This window comes from Hipposideros armiger, unplaced genomic scaffold (genome assembly GCF_001890085.2).
Source record: "Hipposideros armiger isolate ML-2016 unplaced genomic scaffold, ASM189008v1 scaffold_76, whole genome shotgun sequence".
Classification (NCBI taxonomy): Eukaryota; Metazoa; Chordata; class Mammalia; order Chiroptera; family Hipposideridae; genus Hipposideros; species Hipposideros armiger.
The window spans coordinates 1004177-1028900 of record NW_017731426.1 but is presented as its reverse complement, the minus strand read 5'-3'; the positions used below and the strand labels follow the sequence as shown (position 1 = coordinate 1028900).

General features: G+C 41.5%; 1 protein-coding gene across 1 annotated transcript; it reads right to left on the bottom strand.

Moving 5' to 3' along the window:
* Positions 1–9292: 9292 nt before the first annotated feature.
* On the bottom strand, positions 9293–24720 carry DDX47 (DEAD-box helicase 47). Its single transcript, XM_019643294.1, has 12 exons — positions 24575–24720; positions 23795–23888; positions 17872–18060; positions 17554–17625; positions 17210–17328; positions 16547–16618; positions 16297–16413; positions 14546–14692; positions 13872–14009; positions 11797–11867; positions 11174–11303; positions 9293–9857 (listed from the first exon to the last, which is right to left on the bottom strand). Exons 1-12 carry the CDS (start codon positions 24662–24664, stop codon positions 9714–9716), a joined length of 1383 nt encoding a protein of 460 aa, XP_019498839.1. The 5' UTR covers positions 24665–24720; the 3' UTR covers positions 9293–9713.
* Positions 24721–24724: the final 4 nt, after the last annotated feature.

Sequence of the window (24724 nt, the reverse complement as noted above, 5' to 3'; positions counted from 1 at the left end):
ATATATTCACTTATAGTTGACATACAATATTATACAACATCAGCTTCAGGTGTACAGTGCAGTGATCAAGCCTCTTCCCCATCCATGATGCAAGACGTGTGACCACCTGACACCCTACAAAATATTCACAACATTATCAATTACATTCCTTGAACTGTCCCCCCATGTCCCCATGGCAACAGAAACTTGAACTTTTAATTTTCATCTTGAAACTGTTTGATCAACAAATATACATTACTAGCACATGAATTAAAACAGGCAGGAAAAAAAAATGCCAAAACTTGGAAGCAACCAAGATGTCCTTTAGCAGGTGAATAGCTAAACTGATATGTCCAGAAAATGGAATATTATTTAACGCAAAAAAGAAATGTGCTATCAAGCCATGGAAAGACATGGAGGAGACTTAAATGCATGTTACTAAGTGAAAGAAGCCAATCTTAAAAGGCTAAATACTGTAATGATTCCAACTACACAGCATTCCGTAAAAGGCAAAACCATGGAGACAGTAACAATAACAGTGGTTGCCAGGGTTTGGAAGAGAAGGGAGGGATGACTAGGCAGAGCACAAAGGATTTTCAGGGCAGAGAAAATACTCTGTATCCTACAATAATGGTGGATACATGTCATTCTATGTTTGTCCAAACCCACAGAATATGCAACATCAAGGGTGAACCGTCAGGTAAACTATGGACTTTGGGTGACTAAGTATAGGTTCACTGACTGTAACAAATGTACCCCGTGGAGGCGGGTGTTGATAAGGGGGGAGGCTGTGCGTATGGGGGCAGGGGTACATGGGAAATTTCTGTACCTTCCCCTGAATTTTGCAGTGAACCTAAAACTGCTCTAAAAAAACTTAGGTCTTTAAAAAAAAAGTCTGTATCAGAGTTTTGTTTGAAAATGAATTTCAGAGTCAAACATAAAATAATTCTTCTAAAAGACTATTGTCAAAATAATTTCCTAGGGCTTCAGTCTCAAACTTCCTGATAGCGCACCCCTATTTAACATAACATTTTAAACATACTTCCATTTTTGTATATATTTGTTATTATAATACTCATGTACATTATAAAACATATACAAAAATAGAAATTAGAAAAGGATGAGTTAAAATAAACATAAGTAAAAGTTCTGTTATCTTCTTCCCACATCCCAGCAAAATATCAGGCACTCCCCGGATGCATGCTTCTCACTGTGGAAACCGCTCCTGCAGGCGATAGCGAAGAGAAATGACTCCTGGCCGCAGGCCACTGGCCAGCGAGTGACTCAGGGAGTCCGGAGAATGGAGGAGAAGGGGCAGGAAATGACTGTACTGCTGCTGAGTACCACAAAACTCGGAAGTTTATGTCCAGCTGTAAATCTTAACTGATACACTTCTCTCCCTCCTTTCCTCTCTCCCTCCACCCGCCCCAGGTGATCAATACAGAAATGGGCTTCTCTTCTCTCATTCCCACATACACCTCTCTGCCTGAAATTGTCCTTATGGGGCTTTCTGCCTCCTTCCAGGATGCCCTTGGTGATCACACATAAATTGGAGCTCCTCTGGACAAAGACGCTGAAGAGGTAAGACATATGACGTAGCCATGCGCCTCTCAAGACAGCACTAAGAACCTGGTGGGGACAACACCGGCGTTTATTAGAACAGTTAGTTAGGCTAACCAGGGTTATCTAAAACACATTTTTGTTGCCCAACATCTTTCATCACTAGTCTCAAAAAGGAGACTTTAGTCTTAAGATACTTAAGATACTAGTCCTGAAAAGCAAGCATTTTTTCCCCCCTTAGGCAGGTATTATAAATAAAATTCCACTAGAACTTTTTTGAAGACTAGGAGTCTACTTTAGTGTATCTCTTTAAAGAGCTAGAACCACAAGAGTACATCATAACACATACACAAACCTAAACATTATAAAACATATACAAACTGATAAACATGCACATAATTCCTTTAAGTATCCTCAAAGGAAAAATGAACGATCTGGTTGATTGCCAAGGTCCTCTCAAACCCTAAAATTCTGATTTTGTGTGAGGTTCCACACGAACATTGTGGTAGAGTCCAAGTGTGAAACTCACGCACTCGTTTTCCAGACTTGGTGAAAACATAAAACCCTGGTGGAGCAGGGCTCCTTTCCCACTTGCCTCTCACCCCCAGCCCTTGGAATTCACCAAGATCAGAGAATTAGAAACAGAAGCCACAGATCAACTCTGATGCGACCGAACCTCTACTTCATTTTGCTAGCATGAGTTCACCCTGCAAAGCTCCTGAACACCCATGGATGAGTTTAGGAAGTCATGGAGGACATGGAGTAAGGAATGACCAGGTTGTGGTTTTATAATATCACGAACAAGCTTTTCAGTGTTCCCTCAAGAAATGACTCATTATCTCCAGGAAATGAAATAATAGATGGTAAGCACCCAGCCATGCCTAGCACGGCAGGCTCTCCACAGCCTTATTGTCAAGAATCACAAGCAAACCATTACAAATGGACAAAGACAAACACACCACATTAGAAACCTTCTCATGGTCCCCACTCTCTTGACTCATCCAGAAAGCACAAGGCTGTTGGTCGGGAGTTGGCACTGGGTTTAATCACGTGGGTTCGAGAGTGCCTAAGAGGCCCGCTCTGGAGCAGTACACTCCTCCCTAAAAGGAATGTTGGGAGGAAAGAGCCAGCCGGCAACTAGAGGAGTGCAGGCAGCCCAGGATCTCTGACCACCACGCCTGACTGCTACTAATATTCTTTCGGAACTAGGGGGACAATTCCCCATCGCTTGGAGCTGAAAGACATGTCTTTAGGACAGAACCAACAAACGAATGGCTCACCAGCTGACCAGCACCAAGCATATTTGACAGAGCGGTGAGAGCTGGGGACAAAGCTAGAAATCAGACAATGGAAAGGGATTGAGGGCTCAGCGAATTTAACAGAACTTCTGGGTTACAGACTGGGGTGGAGGGGGTATGCATAAACAGAGGGCAGTGACTTAATCAAAATCCCAGAAGGAAAGGGCAGACTTTGAAAAGAAAAAAAGCTGCTTGTAGGAGAAAAGGAGGAAATGCTGAATGGGACCATGAAGAAGAGATAATAGTGGAATGCAACTTGCTCTTTTACTACATCTGAACTTCAGTTTACTTCGGTTTCCCAGTCCCCATCTTCTGGGACAACCTAGTAGATCTTCTTGAAGGCTGACACCCTTCAAATGCCTGTAGTAGTTCTCATACCACCCTGGCCCCCACCTCTCCGTCACTGTGGGCCAAACAGCACACAAAGAGCCTTTCTAATCAGCCACTGTGTCTCAGCCACTGCTCAGTATTCATCAGCCACTGCTCACTATTCATCACGGCTCAGCATGAAAATGCCTTCCCATTCAGGGGTGTCTTTTCTTCCTTCTGCCATCTAGTGGTGGAAATGAAAAGGTCGCATTCTCTCACCTGGCTGTTCCTGACGTGAACAGGCTGGAGTCTGAAAGCTCTTTCTGTTAATAGTTATTCGGTATGCGGAAGATATTTTTCCAAAGGGAAAAAATATATTATAAATGATGGTTCAATCATTCATTCAATAAGCACTTACTGAATGAGTAACATAATATGAAATTTATACACATATGAACACAGTGTGTGTATAGAGGCAAGAAATCAAACTTGGTTTCCAATTTTCACTTAGCCCCTTGTCACCTATACGACCTGGGCAAGCTCCTTAGCCAGTCTTCATTGTAATAACAGTAATAATAACGATCATTATAATGGCTAACACTGATTAATCATTATGATGAGCCACAGTGCAGTTCGTCTAAACCTCACAACCCTGTAAGGTAGGTATATTACTGTGTTTCTTCAGATAAGGAGGCTGAAACACGAAGAGGTTGAATAACTGGCCTAAGGTCTCACAGCTGGTAAGCGGCAGATCTGACAGTCTGGCTCAAGCTCCTCATTGGAACACTGAGATCCACCTCTCAGGATTTTGTTCAAGGAACTAGAGGCAACACATGCAAAGCTGTCGACACAGAGTAGGTTTCAGAAAATGACACATAGTAAACATTCACTGTGTGTTGGACGTCAAGATCTTGGTTACATGATCTGTCCTCCAGGCAAGCACAATCACAATACAATGCTAAGACTGATTCAGCCAGGTACAGCGGTTCTCAACCTGTGGGTCACGACCCCCTTGGGGGTCGAACGACCCTTTCACAGGGGTCGCCTAAGACCATTGGAAAACAAAAGGATACTTACATTACGATTCATAACAGTAGCAAAATTACACTTATAGAGTAGCAACGAAAATAAGTTTATGGTTAAGGGTCACCACAACATGAGGAACTATATTAAGGGGTCGCGTTATTAGGAAGGTTGAGAACCGCTGAGCTAGGAGTTCCGCAAAGACAGAGTCTGCCTTTTTTTCTCTTCTGTGTTGTCTTCCTAATACCTGGCACAGTGGCTGCGATATAGCAGGGAAGAAGGGAGGCAAGGAATATAATTTAAACATAAAATAAAACTAGGTTCAAGACTCTGAGTCAGATAGGATAGATGGTCTTATTTCCCTATTAACAAATCAGAGAAACAGAGATTCAGTCTTCAGATTTCTCCACTCTCACACAAGACCACAAAGCAACAGAGTGAACGGGTCTCTTGACTTAACACTTGCCCACAAGTCGCTGAATTCTCCCATCCCGCTGGTTTCTGCCAGCTCCTGGATGGCATCCACAGGTTCATGAAGGGCAATACTTTTTAGAAGGCATCATGTGGATGGCTTGCTAAGAGCAGATACAAACTTCAAGAATACAAGCAGACATCGGGGCCCACATCCTAGAGATTACACGGTCTTTACATGAGCCCATTTTCTTCCTGTCTCCCTTACACTCGGCACAAACGAGCTTTTTACTCCAGGGGAGACCGTTCAGTGCCATTTCTCAGAGCTCAGGTTTCTGCAGTTATTTTTAGCTGGAGTTTTACTGCATACCTGGGACAGGTGAGGCATGAAAAGGAATGTGGGTGTGGGTAACCCTTGAATCTCTAGTGCTAAAGTCTGGGTCTCTTGTCATTCCAGCCAAAGGGGGTGACTCACACCCTGATTTATTATCTGCCCTGAGGCTAGATTTCACCTTAAGAACTAGGTGGATTAAAACTTCCTACCAATTCTCTAATTTTGTATTCAAGTCTCTGGAACATACTTGCTTGATGTTATTTTGTTACCTGCTTTTGATAAATTGGACGCCTTCGTTTTTCTGTAACCAATACCACAGCCTGTGGCTCTTTCTGGTCCCCTTTCCCAGGCCTTGGAGGGACCTGGGGAAGACAGAGTATCTGATTTAGATGTTTTGATATATCTGTAGGTGAGAAGCTACCTGGAACACACTCTGGCTGTTAAGCTAGATGTCTTTAAAAGTTGTTATAAAGTTGGCCAAATTCTAGGATATTCATTACATTTTTTAGGGACTGGGCATCATCATGATCTAGCTGAGTCTAGACCCCTCCTGGCAACCACTGGAATCCCCCTGTAGTGCCCTTAAATTCGAGTGCCTGAAATTCTGGGCCCACTTTTCACCTGGAATAGCGTATCCAACTGAAACCCGCTCACTGGGATCCTAGGACCCCTTCGTAAGGTGCAGGGGTTTTCCTCATCTCACCTTAGCTCTGTACGGAAGAGGTAAAACCAGGCTGGCTGGCACCATGAAGCCACGATACAATGAATACTCCATCAAGTGGCTTTGTGATTCACATGAGCAATAAGGGGAATTTTTTCTCTGGGCTAGAATTACAGGACTATTGAGATATGCCCTTTAAGTCTTAAAAGTCAGGCTGTTTGCAATTGGGAGATGGAGAAAGGTTGGTTGTTTGAAGCTCTGTTGCTTAAATGAAGAAAAGAGAACTACGGAATTATGCCGAGACAGGAAGGAATAGAAGAAAGGCCAGAGACCTCCTTCCCACTCCTACACTAGAGCTTTTGGTACCTTGACTGCAAAGACAAGCTACATTTCATTTAAGAGAAATCATTTTAAACTTCAATACTTTACCCATCCCACCATTTCTAAAACCTGTCTCCTGTCTTTTCTCCATTTTCTTTGTAATCAACTCTACCACTTCTATTCCACAATGCAATCTTAAACCCCAAAGAACGTAGCAGTCCACAAAGTTTGTAATGGGTTGAATAGTGTACCCTCAAAATCCCTGTCTACCCAGAACCCCAGAATGTGACCTTGCTTGGAAATAGGGTCTTTGTGGATATACAGTTCACCCTTGAACAACACAGGAGTTAAGGGTGCAACCTCCCACATGGTTGAAACTCTGCGAATAACTGACTCCCCCCAAAATTAACTAGTCATTCTTCGGTATCGATGGGGGATTGGTTCCAAGAAACCCCACAGATATCACAATCTGCAGATGCTCAAATCCCTTACATAAAATAGCATAGAACAATGCCTACAGTTGGCCCTCCATATCCATGGATTACCAACCATGGATCGAAAATACTGTTTTCAATCCACAGTATTGGTTAAATCCACGGATGCGAAACTTGGGGATACAGCAGTCCAACTGTTAACTTACTGAAAAACCTCCGAGTACGAAGTGGACCTGTGCAGTTCAAACCCGTGTTGTTCAAGGGTCAACTGTATTTAGTTAAGATGAGGTCATACTGGGTTAGGGTGCATCCCAAATCCAATGCCCGGTATCCTTGTAAGAAGGCCACATGAAGACACACAAAGGTTATGCGAAGATGGAGGCAGAGATTGGGGTTATGTTGCCATAAGCCAAGGAACACCAACAATTGCCCGCAACCACCAGAAACTAGGAAGAGGTGAGGAAGGATTCTTCTCTAGAGGTTTCAGATGGAGCATGGCCTACCAACACCTCGATCTCAGGCTTTCTTCAGCCTCCAAAACTGTGAGGCAATACATTTCTGTCTTAAGCCACCCAGTTTGTAGTACTTTACTACAGCAGCTCTAGGAAACTAATACACACCTCAATAAAGGTTTTAGAAGCAAGACTTCACAACCTTGCCTTAGACAAGAGAGCACAGAGAATAGCTCTGAATAATGGCACAAGCCCACAACCATGTCCTCATTACTAATGGATCACATTCATTTACTTCTGTGCCTCATGCCCTTCACAATGACATATTGTTCTGTTTGGGACTCCACTTTGTGGTCTGGATCTACTCATATGCTTGAAGACACACTGTTCCCATTTCTTCCCAAAGTGTCCCATCTTCCCAGCCTAGCAAAGCATAATTAAATGTATGCTTTAGACAACAGCTGAGCTTTAGAGCAGTAGCTTTAACCTTTTCAGTCTCCCCAGAAATATGCATATACCTCAGGGGTCCACAGACCCTTGGTTAGAGACCCTGCCTATTTAGCAAGTTCAGACTAGTTCAGGATAATTTCAATTTCTCCTCCATCTTATCCACCACCCACATCCCAATTCAATTTCAGCTTGCTTCTGCAGTCCTCCACTGAGTTAAAACAGCAACCATCTATTTGCTTTCACCCACTGGCTGAGAGAGAGAGAGAGAGAGAGAGAGAGAGAGAGAGAGAGAGAGAGAGAGAGAGAGAGAGAGAGAGAGAGAGAGAGAGAGAGAGAGAGAGAGAGAGAGAGAGACACAGAGAGAACGCATTATCCTAAGCCACCCTGGAATCACATTAGGAAAATATAACATTAATGGAGAATTAGCCTCCAATGGTAGGCACAACGCATAACAAAGAGTCACAAGTATGGCCCCCACTCAAAACATCTGCCTCTCCTTTTCTTCTACCCTTTTTATCCTCTCCTTTTTTACTGCCTCCTAACTCTTGTAACTCATCCTTCACTTAAATGCACCATAATGAGCAGCAATGAAATTTGGAGCAAACTGAACAACAAAATAAGCCATGTGTTAGGGTTCCAATTAATTTGAAATGCCTTATCCATAGGCACCTATCTTAGGATACATGTGTGGCAGAAAGCACCCTACCCCCTGCATTTACAAAGATCTTCCTGCAGTCAACAGTTCACACCTGACAACCACAGGGAATTTTACTGACATCTACATTTCACTTCTCACCAGACACTGTGACTAAGAAACACCATCTTTGAAACGTGCACTTTCCATTAGAATGGACATGGAAAGTTTCTCTTCTGCCAAAACTCAATCTTAAACCACTGGAATCGCTTCACCTGGTTCTGTTGCTTCAGACATGTCCTCTTCTAATAAAACTGTTACATTCAACATAAAATATTTTCTCAAATGGCATCTCACATTGTCAAAGCCCTCAGTGCACACGACTGCGAAGCTCAGTCGTTTCTGATTTCCATCAACTTCCCCCGGCCCCACCTGGTCTCTGCAGCGCCCATGTCCACTTCTTCCCCGGGAGCTGATGCCCCACTTTGCATCTTCTGAATTAAATCAATCAATACACAGGGACAAAAGAAAGGCAATAGTGTTCAATGGGCACCAATGACAAGTGGATGAAATTGAGTCTTGGAATTCCCGTTTTTCTTTTTTTTTTTTTTTTTTTTGCTGAGCCATCCTGCCACCTGTTGGCAGCTCAGCGGCAGCTCAGCTCGGGCTGGACTTGAACCGCTGTTGCTCAGAGCTCAAACTCTTGAGCGAGCTCTTAACCAACTGAGCCACTCAGCCGNTTTTTTTAGCTGAGCCATCCTGCCACCTGTTGGCAGCTCAGTGGCTGCTCATCTCGGGCTGGACTTGAACCGCTGTTGCTCAGAGCTCAAACTCTTGAGCGAGCTCTTAACCAACTGAGCCACTCAGCCGGCCCCTAATTCCCCTGTATTTCTGATGCGTCCTGATTTTACTCTAGTCAAATAAGAGTCTATATAAGAAACTAGTCTTCCTAACCACCTGCTTAATCCAAGAAGCCAGGGAAGTGAATCTATTTAGGGATCTAAGAGACACTGCAGTCTTATTTACAGACTTTGCTCCACCCCCAAGAATAACACGACCAACCTCCTTTTAAGCAGAACTTCCTTTCAAAGCCATCCATCATCTTGGTCCTTTGCTAATTTTTTTTTTTTTTTTTAGCTGAGCCATCCTGCCATCTGTTGGCAGCGCAGCGGCAACTCAGCTCGGGCTGGGAATCGAACCAGCGACCCCGTTGCTCAGAGCTCGTACTCGAGTGAGCTTTTAACCACCTGAGCCACTCAGCCGGCCCCTGCTGATTAATTTTTAAAGTCATAAATAATGTTTATTTTAAATTAAGGACAACCAATGAATTTGCCATGTAACAGCCACTGTCAGTTTCTTACCTATGAGCAAGATCTTACTTAAATCTATAGTCCTTTAACCTATAAAGGTCTTCAAGAAGTTTGAGTCTTTTAAAAATAATATTTAAATTTATTATTTCACATTAGGTCTAACAAAGCACAAGCTGAGATTGCTTAAGTATCATCATTTTATAGATCTCGGAGAAGCTTCTTTCCTTTACAATGATAGGTCGAGTGCTTCAACCTAGTCCTTGACGTGCTGCTGAAAGAAGCAAAAGGTCTTTGTGACGTGACTGAACACCTCCTACTCATGTCATGAGCAGGGAACCAAAGTTGAACAGTAATCACCTGACATGAGCACTGCAAAAACTACTCTGTGGAATGATACTCCAACACATGGAAAGGGGAGTAAGTACTGAATCAGCTGGGCAGGTTCTGGACAAAATTCTGACAGATTTCAGTCTGAAGAACTCTGCTGGAGGTTTCTCTCTCTTCTTTAATCCCCTTTTTCAGAACAGGGAGCAGAAATCAAGTCTTTATAAAAGAGCCTTTCCGTTTCTTCATTTTTCCTCCAGCCACTTTGTTCCTGACACCAATAGCACCCTCTGTATCATCATTGTCTCCAGCATATTCCCGTGTACGTTTCTTCTTTTCTCCATGCTCCCTTAGCTCCTGCAAGAAAACACGAACGGTAGGATCAAAAATGAATTACTGGCATTGAGGGTAACACAACCTGGTCTCCCCTCAAAATCAAACACTGAGTAACTCCCTAATACTTCACATTAGCGAAGGAAAAAGACCAAAATTCCAATGCACAAAAATGTTAACCTTGTCAGTAATCAAAGACATGAAAATTAAAATAATAAGCTATTCTTTTCACACGGCAGACTAGCAAAGATTTCAGAGAATGGCAATGCCTGGTGCTGGTCAAGGTGTAAGGACATTCACATACACTGTCGCTGGCAGTGTAAACTCCTATAGCTTTTCTAAAGGGGTAATGCGGCATTCTATATGAATTTGAATTTTAACTATATATACACCTCAGCCCAACAATTCTAGGATTTTATTCTAAGGAAACAAGACAAGTATGTAAAGCTGTACATCCTACGATGTTCAATCCAGCCAGTACTCGTTAAAATACAAAAAAAATCTGAAAAAACATATCACTGTAAATCATGTTACATAGTCATAACAGAATTCTTTGTAACCATTATAAAATTATCACATGGATCCATATTTGTTGAAATCAAAAGATGTTAATCATATAAAGTCTAATTATGGCTGAAGAAAGAAAAACAGCCAAAGGTTACCAGTGATTCTCTGTGGGAGGTGGCTTGTATGTTTCAGTCACTCTTTTAATCTTTCCTGTATTTTCTGAATCTTTCCCCAATGCATATGCAATACTTTTATAAATAAAAATACCAAAAAGGAATTCCATGTTGAAAAAAAAACAAAAACAAGTGTACACTCCAGCTACTCAGAAGGCGCCCGTTTCCCATCCCTCAGGCCAGAGCTGCATTGAGCAGAGAGCATCTGCAGGACTCTCCTTTAGAACCTTCTCATCTCCACTACAGTTATTGCTGCTATTAGCAACTATGCAATTTATATCAGCTTATCTGGTGCTCATAAAACCCCATGAGCATTATTCCCAATTCACAGGTCAGAAACTGATTCTGAGAGGTCAGGGACACAGTCCCAGCTCACAGCTGGTCTTCTGATCTCAAGTCCAAAGGTTTCCTTGTCACGTGTGAAAACACGAGCAGCTGCTAGCAGTGTGGTCACTGTGGTGAAACTGAGTCCAAACCCTGATTCAACCATTTAATTGTGTGGCCTAATGACGGACCTACCATCTCAATTTACATGCTCATCTTAAATTTGGAATAAAATACTACTCAGCTCCTGCAGTTTATTAGGGGGGTTAATAAAATACAGTATCTAGCACACAGTTAATATCATTTGCATAGCTGGTGAAAAAATAAGTTGCATACCATTCGGGCAAATCTTTGGGCTTCAGTCACACGTTCTGTCAACATCATAACCTCGTCATCCTGTGTTGGAAAGACGGGCAGTTTCTTCCCAATTAAGTGTTCTATGCGCTGGAAGAGTTCCACATCATATCTGAGGAAAGAAAACCGGCATGGCTTTAGTTGACTGACAATGCAAATGTCAGCCCATTCCCAAACTATATAGTCTATTATTCCTTTTCAGAACACTGATTAAATGCAACTGTCTGCACATAGCCCATTAGAAAATCACCCAACATAGTCTTTACTCCCAGGAAAGGCTTGGGTACACAAAACGTGTTCCTTTAAAAACAAAATCAGAAATAGTTATTCTAATTCTCTGAGTTAAGGGGAAGGTCACCTCTCTCTGGCTCTAGCAGTTGAAAGAAATAAGAGGGTTGTTTTTCCTTCTGTATGTCAAATACTACATTAGGTCTTTTACATCTATATCTCCAATCTTCAGTCTTTATTAAACCCTGCTAGGTAGGTATTATTATTTCCATTTTAAAAATAGGGTAAGTAACTATTATAATAAATGGCAGAGTCAGGTGCCAAGTCAGTCTGCTCTTTTCTCTACATGGCTCTGCCCTGAAAGTCCATTTACTTACTGTGTGACAAAGGTAACAGCCTTTCCAGAACGCCCAGCTCGAGCTGTTCGGCCTACTCGATGGATGTAATCCTGAAACGAAATGGGTCAATAAATTTGAGTTATATGGAATATAAATAAAAAAACTATGTATGTCAAGTCTTACTGCAAGCTTTTGAAAGAAAACAGATTTGTGTTGGAACATGAAGAAAAATGGATTGGGCCATTTGTTGAGATAAACCTACTTCATCTCCTTGCAGCAGAAAACGGACCCCATTTTTTCCTTTCTTATATAGAGACAGATCTGCAGCATCAGCGTTAGCACTGGATCTGGAGGCAGACCTGGGTAAAGCTCTGGTTTTACCACCTACCAGCTACACAATTGTCTGCCAGTCACATAACCTCTCTGAACCTCAGTTTCTATCTATAAAACAGGGATAGAAATGCACTTATTGTAGCAGTCAAATGAGGCATCACTATATCTACAGCAGTTAAGTACAAAACCAAGAGATACCAGTTGTTCTCAACCAGAGGCAGTTTTGTCCTCCCCAGGGAACATTTGGAAAAGTTGGGAAATGTATCTGATTGTCACAATGTCACCTGTGGGTAGAGGCCAGGAATGCTGCTATGCATCCTACAATGCAATGGACAGTCCCCACAACAAAGAATTCACTGGCTCCAAACGTTAATAGTGCCAAGGTTGAGAAATCCTGAGACACACGGAAAACCACAAGCTGTCACTTCTAAAGAAATGAGATTGACAAATATCAGGATATGCTGCATCTGTCCCTCTGACTGTGAGCATCTAAGACCTCTCCTTGGCGGTCTTCATCCATATTTATTAATATTATATCCACAGGCATGTGCAAAAGGATGAGAATGAATAAATCAGGAGCCTTCCCAGAGTTTGATACTTAACTAAATCAAGGACAAAAAAAAAAAGTTATAACTAAGGAAAAACAGAAAACATTTCATTCAGAAATACACTCTGGATACAATGGAATATTATTCAGCCATAAGACAAGAATTAAATCTTGCCGTTTATGGTGACATAAATGGATGAACCCTGAGGGCATCATGCTAAGTAAAATAAGTCAGACAAAGACAAACAAAATACCATATACTGTATTTTGCCGTGTATAACGCGCACATTTTTTGCCCAAATTTGTGAGGGAAAACTAAGGATATGCTTCATACATAGGTAATACTAATTCCATATCTACATAAATGTTTTCAATTCTTTTATTTATGCTTGTGAGTTTAAAAATGTAACTCTAGAAATCAACAATATATCTGTACGCAAAATAATACCCTGGAATACAATAATCAGTTTGTTGAACTTACGACGAACTTGCAATAATGAAGAGTTCTTGGCCCTCTATGATGCGTAAATATTGTAAATTTGTTACTGATACATAAAATTTCTTGTACCTTGTATCTGTTCTTGTGTTTTGTAATTATTTGTTACATATAATTTCTTGTACTATAATATGTTAAAAACTGCTAAAATTCCTTTATAATACAAAAAACAAGTACTTAAAGGTAAACAAGTAAAAATTTGAATTAAAAAATTAAAATGGAAGATTTCTTTTCCCTGAAAGTTTGGGCCAAAAACGTGGGTGTGCATTATACACGGCACAATATGGTAATCTTCTTATATACAGAATCTAAAAACAAAAACAAATACTAAGCTCTAATACATAAAACAGATTTGGTGGTTGCCAGAGGTGGGGAGAGGAGAATGGGAGGATAAAATGGGTAAAGGGGGGTCAAAAGGTACAAATTTCCAGTTATAAAATAAGTAAGTCCTGGGCATATAACATGTAGCCTGGTGACTGGAGTTAATAATACTATATTACATATTTGAAAATTGCTGGGAGATCTTAAAAGTTCTCATCAGAAGAAAAAATTTTTAACTATGTGTGGTGACAGATGTTAACTTGACTTATTATGATGATCGTTTTGCAATATACAAATATTGAATCGTTATGTTGTATACCTGAAACTAACATATTATATGTCAATTTTACCTCAATTAAAAAAAAAAAAGAAACACACTTTGGGACTAGAAGTCAGGTCAGCCACAGGCCTCCTCACCTTGGAATGGGTAGGAATGTCAAAGTTGACAACTACATCCACATGAGGTATGTCCAAGCCCCGGCTTGCAACATCAGTTGCTAGAAGAATGGAACGAGCCTTTGCCTTAAACTTATTAAGGGATCCTAGGCGCTTGCTCTGAGATGATGAAAAAAAGAAATGAAAATAATTAAGGAATCCTGGAATCCAAGACATACAGACTAGACACAATAAATACAAGAGACAGAAATTTTAAAAGGATGCTTCCACCTAAACCCAGACTGGACTTCACAGATCAAAAGGAAACATGGAAGCAAAAAAAAATAAATATATTTAAGACTAGGGCTAGAAAACACTAACACGAAACAAGGACTGCTTGACATGATAAAAAGATAATTGGGAAATAATTTATTAAAAGTTATTAGAGGCCAGAGAATCATTATTACCAGTGGGCTGAACAGATCAACGCAACAGCTCTCACACCAGACAACTGCCTGTGGGACACCCTAATCTGGGCCTCTTGCTATCCCGAAAGGGGGAAGCAGGCATCCAGAGCAACATGTCAAAGCCCATAAAATGAGAACAATTAGGGAAAGATGCATTAATGTCTTGTACTGCTACTGCACAAATCTACTGCTATACGGTTCATCTCTCATGCCACCAGTTCACCACTAATGACACCAAAGAATCTGTACCTGACTCATCTGTCCATGGAGAGGGATGGCAGTGAATCCAAGATTTCGGAGTAGCAAAGCTGTTCTCTGAGTATTATTACAGGTGCTGCAGAATATCATAAAGGAGTTTCCAGCCAATTCATTTAGAATATAAACCAGGTAGGTGTCCTAAGTTAAAAATCCAAAACAATATATGTAATTGAAGCTGGAAGGTAAGGTTGAAGTCCTGGGCATATAAGTTTCACAAAAGACTAAAGCCTACTGTTGCTTTTCAACCATCCAGACCCCCAGCTGCCAGCTCTGCACTCCTTAACCAATATTATCATCTCTGTGAATCATGAATTCTACATACAAGGTCTGACAATTAAGTTCATGAATTTTTTGCAACAATGTTGCTAACCTTTTTTGATATCAGAGGAACTATTCATTATAAATTTGTACCAACTGGACAAACAGTTAACCAAGTTTATTATTTGGAAGTGTTGAAAAGGCTGCACGAGAAGTTAGGCGACTTGAACGTTTTGCTAACAATTCATGGCTCTTGCATAATGACAATGCACCAGCTCACAAGGCACTGTCTGTGAGGGAGTTTTTAGCCAGTAAACAAATAACTGGATTGGAACACCCTCCCTACTCACCTGATGTGGCCCCCAATAACTTCTTTCTTTACCTGAAGATAAGGAAATATTGAAAGGAAGACATTCTGATGACATTCAGGACATCAAGGGTAATACGATGACAGCTCTGATAGCCATTCCAGAAAAAGAGTTCCTAAATTGCTTTGAAGGGTGGACTAGGTGTCAGTGCATAGCTTCCCTAGGTGGGTACTTTGAAGGTGACCATAGTGATATTCAGCAATGAGGCATGTAGCACTTTTTCTAGGGTGAGTTCGCAAACTTAATTGTCAGACCTCGTACAGCCTGAAGCCAAGCACAAAGAGATCTGTATTCAGCAACCAGGAAAATTCCTTCCATCAAAGCACAAAACTAGGGTTCCTCGACTACAAAAAAGTCAAATAATCACACACAAGAAAACCTACCTCGGGCCAGCCAATTGGCATGTTGGTTAAGAGCTGGCTTGGGATGCCAGCTCTGAACAGCAGGGCTGGTTCAGATCCCCCATGAGGGTCAGTGACACTGCGCCCTCTATAGCTAAGATGGTGAACAACAGCTCGACCTGGAGATGGGCTGCCGTGAGTCACCGGCAATAGCATAGGCTGCAGTGGAGCTGCAGTGGGCTGCCATAAGCTACCATGTGTGTGGCCGGTAGCCAGCGTGAGTGGCCGGCAGCTGGTGTGAGCTGCCAATAGCCGCCGTGAGCAGTCGTCCATAGGCCAGCAACTGATCTGCCTCACCCGGGAAGAGCGCAATGATCATACCAACATGGGCCAGTGAAGCAACATCCTCCACAACTAGATTGAAGAACAAAAAGGATAGCAACTTGTCTGTTCCCCTTCCCCTGATTCCCCAGCGCTGTTCTCCTCCCCCAATTCCCCAATAAAATCTTTAAACAAAAAGAAAATCTACCTCAAGGACAGGGTTGGGAAAGAATTATATCATGACTTCATTATGGAAGTTTGTTTAATTTGTGAATTCCCAGAATGTTTGGCTTTATCAGCGATAACTATAAGCACAGCATTCGCCCTAAAACAAACAAGGACTCCAAACTGTAGCACAGCTCTTAGCTAATCAAGAGTTGACACATTTTCAGATGCTTTGATGAGGAGGGAGAGGGAGAAAGAGAGGCAGGAATGATCAAAGTAAACACTTTACCTTGAATTTGGAGGGAATAAAAAGATAATATTGCTGCAATTTCTCAACCGTCTGGTATTTAGAGGAAACTGCACATTTCACAGGATTCTTGAGTGCTGCTCGCTGAAGTTTTTGCACCTAAAGGAAAAAAACCTGGTTTTGTATACTGACTCCCAAGAGCCTTTTCTATTTTTTACTACTGTTATTGTTATTATTGTTTTCATTTATCAATTTTTATAAAGAAGAAAACAGAAGTCCTAGAAAATTTCACCTTCTTGGTCATGGTGGCAGAGAAGAGAAATGTTTTCCGATCTCGGGGAATCACTTTGAGGATCTTGTCAACCTAAGGCACAAAGAGGAAAGGATACCAATTTAACACTGAGACCAGACGTACCTGCAAATCCTCTTTGTGAAGGAGACAGAGATGGAACAACAAACTAAATACATCATGTGGGGGCTTGGGGACTCAAAAATTCAATTCAGTTCAGCTAACATTTACTGTGAATATTTACTATCTGATACCTTGCCAGATGCTATCAAAAAAAAAATGTGATTTAAAGAAAAGAACAGTTTAAATTAGATTAGAACTAACCTAAGACTAAATATTAACAAACTAAATAAGCTATGATGAGCAAGTCATCAAAGAAAACAGATATTTCAAGGTGTATGGAAGAGGTCTAAATCAAACGATATGGAAAAGAAAATCTTGCTCTGATACTTCTCATCTCTGAAATCAGAGTCAGACTATATTCTAAAAAGGATGCTGAGGCACTGACGATGGGAAGAGCACAGTGAAAAAAGGCAGCAGAGGTGTTTAGATCAGCAGATACACGTAATGATGCAGTGCTCCACAAAAAGCAGATGTGCAATGAACTAAATTTTGAAACAGGGCACTTGAGATTCTCTAAGGGGAGGAAAGAAATTGAGAGCTCACCTCTGTCTCAAAATCCATATTCAATATCCGATCTGCTTCATCCATGACCAAGTATTTCAGAGCTCTTAAGTTGAAACCTTTTGTATTCTCCAAATGGTCAATCAGTCGACCAGGGGTTGCTAATAAGAAAGGTTGAGAAGAGCAAAGTTTAGGAACCAGGAAAAAAAAAAAAAGACAGTTACCAAGCCTCCCCCCTTCTCCCCAATTTCAGAAATTAGAAAATTAAACAGGGTTACAAAAATCCATTCTTCAAAGTCTTTCCACATACGTGTAAGTTACACCCAACACAGGTAGATTTTCTCCAATTCATCACTGCCAGTGTCTTACCCTTGTCAATTACTCACCTATTACTATATGTGGTTTTTTTGCCAGGGCCAGAGATTGGGACATTGAATCGATTCCACCTACAATCACAGCTACAGAAATAAAAAGAACATAAAAAAGAGATCCTTCAGTTCACTGAACAGCTTTTAAAGCCAATACTAGATTTCTACTTAAATTTGTTTTTCCTTTAAATTTACAACTTTCCCCCAAGCTAAAATACCAAATCAGCTCTTTTAGATCAATAAACTCGTGCTACTGATCCTTCCTTCCACTCTCCTTTCACACTCATTCTCAACTTGTGAAGAAGCGCTCAGACTCCTTTCCTCTCAGACACTTACCACACTGCACTCCAATAGAAGACCCTAGGGCTTCAAACTGCTCTGAAATCTGAAAGGCCAGCTCACGGGTGGGGGTGAGAACTAAGGCAAACAAACGCTGGGGTGTCTCCAGCAGTGCATTCAGAATGGGCAAAGCAAAGGCCCCTGTTTTTCCAGAGCCAGTTTCCGCCAGCCCAATGATATCACGACCTAGAAGAAAAAGAAAACATCTAAGAGCAAAGAAATTCTCTCTGCATTTCCCCCCATTTTCTACAATGACATAATGGTAGGCACAAAGTAGACACTGAATATTTGATGAATGGGGGAAGAGGAAGGTTCAATAGACAGAAGACAAGGTCTCTGTCCTAGATAAGCTCAAAATCCAGGGATGAGATACACACAAATACACAAATACGTTATAATATAATAAGGACTTTAACATAAACCCCTGCAAAATACAGTGAGAACACAGACAGGAAGGAGTCACTTACTGACCTAAGGAGTCAGAAAAGGCTAACAGAGGTGATGGGTAAATTAAATCCAGAAACAAGCAAAGAAGGAAAGGAAGCACATTCCTGTATGATAAGAGAGGATGCAGGCTTTAAAAGAACATAGCATGCTTGGGGAGAGTGAGAAGTACAATGTTGCTGAGACACAGACGTCTTAAGGGGGAAAAGGAGAAAAATGAGGCTAGAAAGACAACTCATAAGCCATGCTAAAGAGTTTCATGTCTTCCTCTAAGAGAGGGGAACTAAGGGATCTGAAACAAGGAACACGACAAATGTTATTCTTTGGGAAGATAAACTCTAGGCACGAAGCAGCTCCATTCACACTGCTCCTTCTAAGGGAAGAATGTTGTCAGTCGCTCCTTAAAAACAGTCCCCATGTTCTATCACCGATCGAGCCATTACCGATAAGATCTGGAAATTAACTCCCAAGCCAATGCCACTAGGGCAGTGCCCAGTGGGAATGCTTCCTACTGAGAAAAGGCCCCCACAGCTGATGCTCGCTTTGTTCCGACTGAATAACTGCTAAGGTTTCCTTACTTAGACATTAACCCAACAATAAACTCTTTCCCTGAAGGAACCTGAACATGACACTGTTTCTTACAATCTAAAATGACCTAAACAACAAGAATGGGGAACACGCAGGAAAAAGAACTCAATTAGGATACCACAGTTACCAGTGGTCTGAACTGAAGCAAGGCAGCGAGGATAGGAACAAGTGAGAATTAGAAAATAACAAAAGGAAATGTTTGACATACAGGTTTCTAGCTTGGGAAACTCAAAGGCCGTAAGTTGAGATGGGGCTACAGAAAAATTCCTTCTGGTGAGGAAAATACGGCTCTGACTTGGACAGGGAACCTGAGGTTCCTGCAGTGAGCTCAGAGAGAAATACCTAAACTCAGCAGGACATACTTGTTTGGAGCTCAGCAGAGAGGTGTGAGCTAGAAGTTCAGACGTGGGAGCCATGACCATCCTACTGGTGGTGCTCCCCCAGGGGCAGACACGTCAGAATCATCCATGAGATTTCTATAACTGTACATGCCTGGGTCCCACACCTGGAAATTCTCATTCAGTAGATCTAGGTTGAAGCCCAGAAATCGCTCCTGTTTTTAAAATTCCCCAGGTGATTCTGATGAGCACTGGCTGAGACTCAACGATGCAGAGAGTGTTAGAGCTTTAGGATTGGATGAGAAATTTTAGTAGTGTTTTAGAGCGAGAAAAAAAGGATGAAGATAGGATTAACAAGAAAAAACTGAGAAAGAACAGCTAGAGGACACGACAAGACAATATTGACTGAAATGAAGGAGGAAGAGAGCTTCAAGAAAGGAGAGTGGTTAGTATCAGTTAGAATGTACTTTTCAATAGCCATCTCTTAGACATTAATCACTTAAACTAGGATCTGCGACGTCAGATCAAACAACTGTATGTTCTAGTGAATTCTACCTTTAACCTTCTATCTATTAATATCAGTGTTTTCCATACAAACATACATGAACAGAGGTGAATTATAAGTCAGGCCAAACAATGAACAAATCTTGTGAAGGTTACAGAAACAAATTTCGCACGCATCTACTAACTTTAATGTTCCCCTTGGCTGTAGGGTAGGTGACAATGAATTCCAACAGCACCCACCTATGTGTAAACTAAGAACTTCAAAGCTTTTAATTCCCCAAGTTTGGGGGTTCTGCCCTCCCTATGTACCACACATGCCTTCATCAACAGGAAAAAAACAAAAACCAACCAAACAAAAAACACCAGGGCTGTCCTCTTTTTTTTTGTCAAGGCAAACCTTAACATTTCAGAAGGACATATAAAAAAGATTGGGAGACGTAAAGGAGCTTAAGTCACTCGATCATGTGGTTGTGAGCAATACCCACTGCCACCAGTGGAAGCCACACTGTTTTCAGGTTTTTTTATGATCCCCTCAGAGCAACACTCAGTTTGTAAAATTGGTAAAATTTTCTCTCATCTCCTTTCTTCCTCTCACAACCCTTAAGCCTCTTCAGTGGCAGTATCTGTAGAATGCGTAAACTCCATAAGAGCAGAATAAATTCATATTCACTTGCCACACTGCCAGCACCTCACACAAGTGCTTGCTATATGACAGCCAAAAAGCTGTCTGAAATTCCTAGAGGGCTCTGAGTGATCTCTGAAATAGAAAGAGACCTAACACGTTCAAACCATCCTCAAAAACCATCAAAAGATTTTGCTCTCACCACAGTAATACTCTGTGATATAGGGCTAGGAACTCGGGCTTTTCAGCTGGAAGATTTTATATTCAAATTCTAGCTCCAGAAATAATTAGTTACGTGACGCTAGCCAAGGTATTTAACTCTATGAGCCTCAGTTTCACCAATAAAATAATCATTCCTACCTTTCAGGATTGTTATAAGGTTTAAGAACCATGGATGTACCCAGCGCTCAGTAACTTTGTAGAAACTGACACCATCATTGCCACTCAAATTAAAAATTTTAAGTTAATTTAACAGAAGGAAAGAGAAAAACTGTTAGATTTACTTAAATCATTTGCTTAGGGCCAGACTCTATAGATTCAAATGAAGCATCTACAAACTGCTCATTAAAGTGAGACAAGCTCAAGAATAAGAATAAACCCATTTTCCGTGGTGATCATGTCAGTTACTAAGTTCCCAGTCATCTCTCACTGATTCCTATTTTCTCTGCATTAAATACAAGCTTTTGACCAAAAACGTTATAAATAAGTTTAGAAGTATTACAACCACCTAATTTTTATTCCTTCTTCTCACCTATGTCACAGGTTAAGCAAGAGAAAGTCAGAATGCACCAACCCTTCTTCTTGTTATTTGAAAGCAACTCTGGCACTTCTTCCGCACTAGTGGCTGTTACAGTCATCCTCCCAGCTTCTCTAAACAAGCTGATAGTGGTTCACCATCCCCTCCTTGAAACACTCTCCCTGACCTAATTTGTGTGAAATTGTACTCTCATGATTTTTTTTTTTTTTTAAGATTTTTATTGAGGAATTGGAAGAGGAAACAGCGTTGGGGAATCAGGGAAGGGGAACGGACAAGTTGCTGTCCTTTTGTTCTTCAGTCTAGTTGTGGAGGACGTCGCTTCACTGGCCCATGTTGGTATTATCATTGTGCTCTTCCCGGGTGAGGCAGATCGGTCGCCAGCCATTGGACGGCCGCTTACGGTGGCTCACAGCAGTCACTCATGCTGGCTGCCAGCCACTCACCCACTGCAGCCTACGCCAGCAACTCACAGCAGCCCAGCTCCAGGTCGAGGTGTTGTTCAACCATCTTAGCTGTAGAGGGCGCAGCGTCACTGGCTCATGTAGGAACCGAACCGGGGCCCTGCTGCTCAGAGCTCATGTTCTCAAGCCAACGAGCCACTCAGCCAGCCCTGTATTCTCAGGATTTTAACCCTCTACCGAGCCTCCATTTCTCCTCTCTATCATCTCTTGGCTTCATCTGGAAACCTCACCCATTCCCACAGTTTCAACTACAACCTTGTTGGACATTGTATCTATATGCAGTTCTGGCTTCTTAATCAAGCTTTCATTCCTATATTCCAACTATGGATTAGTCAACTCAATCTCTTTAATACCTGAAATTATTTCCAACTGAAATTATTTTTCCTCCCATATGCTTGCTTTTTATATCAGTGGTACACCAATAAGATGTTCTAAACACATGGGCTAGAACCTTGCAATAATATGAGATTTCCCCATCCCTTGCCTTCCATGTCAACAAACTGGTTGTAAAATTATGATTCTTTTTTTTTTTTTATCACTTTCTCCTTTTCATTCTCACTACCACTACCCTAGCTATTCTTTATTACCAAGATTACTGCAATGGCCTCCTAACTGATCTCCCAGCCTCCAGTCTCTAGTCTCTAAACTACGTCTTTACACAGCTATGAGATTAATCTTTCCTTTTTTTTTTTGAGATTAATCTTTTGAGAATACAATTCTAAGGATTTCATTCTTTTGCTAACAAATAATCTCCAAAGTTGCTCCACTGCCTACGGAACAAAGACCAAATTCCTTTACCCGGTATCTAAGTCCTTCATGATCTAGCCCCAATCAACTTACTAATCTTTCCCACTACTCTGTTAAGTACTTGTCTTAACACGTCTTCCAGCCACCTTGGTTTTTTTTCATGATGTTCCCTATGCCTAGAAAGTCCTTCCGTCCCATCATATGTAAATGTCTAAATCCTATTCAGACTTCAAGGTTTGGCTCAAATGTCTTTCCAACCTACCCAGCCAAAAAAATGAAACAAATTTTCTTTAATACATTCCAATTAGAGGTAATCTATTCTACTCCCTCAGTGCACTTTGAATGTAATTTCCTTACCTTCCTGTTCACCCTATAATACATTTATAATTGTCACCTACTAGACTGCAAGCTCTTGAAGAGGGCGGAATCTTAACTCCCAGTACTTTATACTTGTATCAGATACTTAGTTAACTATTTATGGAAGGAGCAAATGGAATTGCACAGAATAACTTAATTATTTTTCCACATGACAGCTTTTCAAATCATTAAAGCCAATTACCATATCCCACCCCCTAACTCTACTCTTCTCCGTACCATGCACTCAGTTCCTTTAACTATTTGTGACTATTCTTGATACCACACTTATTGCTGCTCATTTGGTCTATGAAAACCGGTCCCCAGAACTAATTATAGTATTCTAGGTGTGTTCTAAACAGTGCAAAACAAAGTACTATTCTCTCTCTAGAGCTAGTTCAGGAGTTTTTAACCTGGGACTTGTGGTAGAGGAATTCAGGGCAAGGGGAAATTTTTATGTGTAGATATATTTATACATTTTCTTCTGGGGCGATCTCAAGAGGATAAGAAACCCCCAAAATGTCACCCTCCTCTTATAGTAACACAACTAAGATTACAGTCACTTTCTCTGAGAATCTTAATGAATTTCAGTTAACACTTCTGGGCCTCTTTACCAAGTACCCAAGTCCTATCAAGTTGAGTTTTGGGAGTCTTAGAACAGGATTTTTTCCTCTACTCCTATTAAAGTTCATCTTGTTAGTTTCAGTCCCACTCATCAGCCAACACTTTAAACATTCTTCCGCAAATCTGATAAACATGTCTCACAGTAAGAGCTCTCAAAACCTCTAGATGCTAACATAGATCCCAGACACTCTTATGTAAATCTGCACTTACAGATTCATAATTTCTAACAAATTTCTGTTAGTACACTTTAATCCAGTGCTTCCTTAAAGTCAGCACCTGCTGCGGACACTAAATCCCCTGATAGAAAGTAAACTCAGTAAACCTGGAGAAGCAGTTTTTCAAAAGCCAGTAAACCACAAACTTTGTATTTTTGGTGACCCTGTTTTTATTTCACTGAACTATGCAAGTAATAGCTCTCAAAAGTGGTAAGTGTTTGAGTATAACATCGTGTTCAGTCTGTATCAGGCCGAGTTCAACCTACCTTGTAAGGCCAAAGGAATAGCTTCAATCTGGATCTTGGTGGGCTTCGTCCATCCCAACTGGTCACAAGCTTCACACAACACATCTGTCACACCCTTAGAATTCAGACAAACACACTTTAGCAAAGAACAACACGAACTCACCTCCCTCCTTATTAAATGACTGTCAGAGCAACGCGACTGGTAGCGTGCGAATTCCTTACACTTTGATTCAAACGGTATCTACTGTGCTCCGACTCAGCCTGCTCTTTAACGATGAGTACTATGACAGTAGCTCAAGACTTAACACTTTCTATTCACCAGGGACAAAGCCAAGTTCTTGACACGTGTAATTTTATTTAATCCTCAATTTTATGAGGTAGCTGTCCCCAATTTGCAGATGTGGAAAGTGAGGCACAGAGCGGTAACAACTTGCCTTTAGTGAGGCTGGGCCAGAATTCAGACCTAGTTTAATCTCTCTCTCTCCAAAGCACAAGATATTTAAATTAAAAAACAAAAAGCCGATTCACCGCAAAGACAACCTCCTGGACAGATATGCAAATATCGCCACCCCAAAATGGAGAAAAGCGCAAACGGGCCTCTCAAGGACCGGCTGCCCTCCCACCAGCCAAACTCAGATGCCAAGAGAGCGCGTCCGGAACTCGAGCTTCAGAAACTCCGGGGGAAACCTAAGCTCGGCCCCAGCGGCTTCTGTTCCCCACCAGCTGGGATCTAAGGCAACCGGTCCCTGCCTGCGCCTGGCGCGAGCAGGACAAAGAGAAGCCAGCGTCGTCCCCTCTCACCAGGTCTTTAAATGTTTTAGCTTCCTCTTCCTCCACCGCCGCCGGCTGGGGCGCTTCAGACGGAGAATCGTGCTCCTCGGGCGCCGCCATGTCGTCCACGGGCTCCGGAAGTGGGTCGGCGCCGCGCGGGACGCCGGTAAATGTAGTTGT

What these genes read in the sequence shown, in the direction of transcription:
- DDX47 (XM_019643294.1), bottom strand. Translation starts at nt 24,664, where the DNA reads ATGGCGGCGCCCGAGGAGCACGATTCTCCGTCTGAAGCGCCCCAGCCG. An exon ending in AAAACCACATATAGTAATAG is followed by an intron (nt 17,329 to 17,553) that starts GTGAGTAATTGA and finishes CTTTCTTATTAG; the next exon opens with CAACCCCTGGTCGACTGATT. An exon ending in TTATTCCCTCCAAATTCAAG is followed by an intron (nt 14,693 to 16,296) that starts GTAAAGTGTTTA and finishes TTTTTAACTTAG; the next exon opens with GACACCTACCTGGTTTATAT.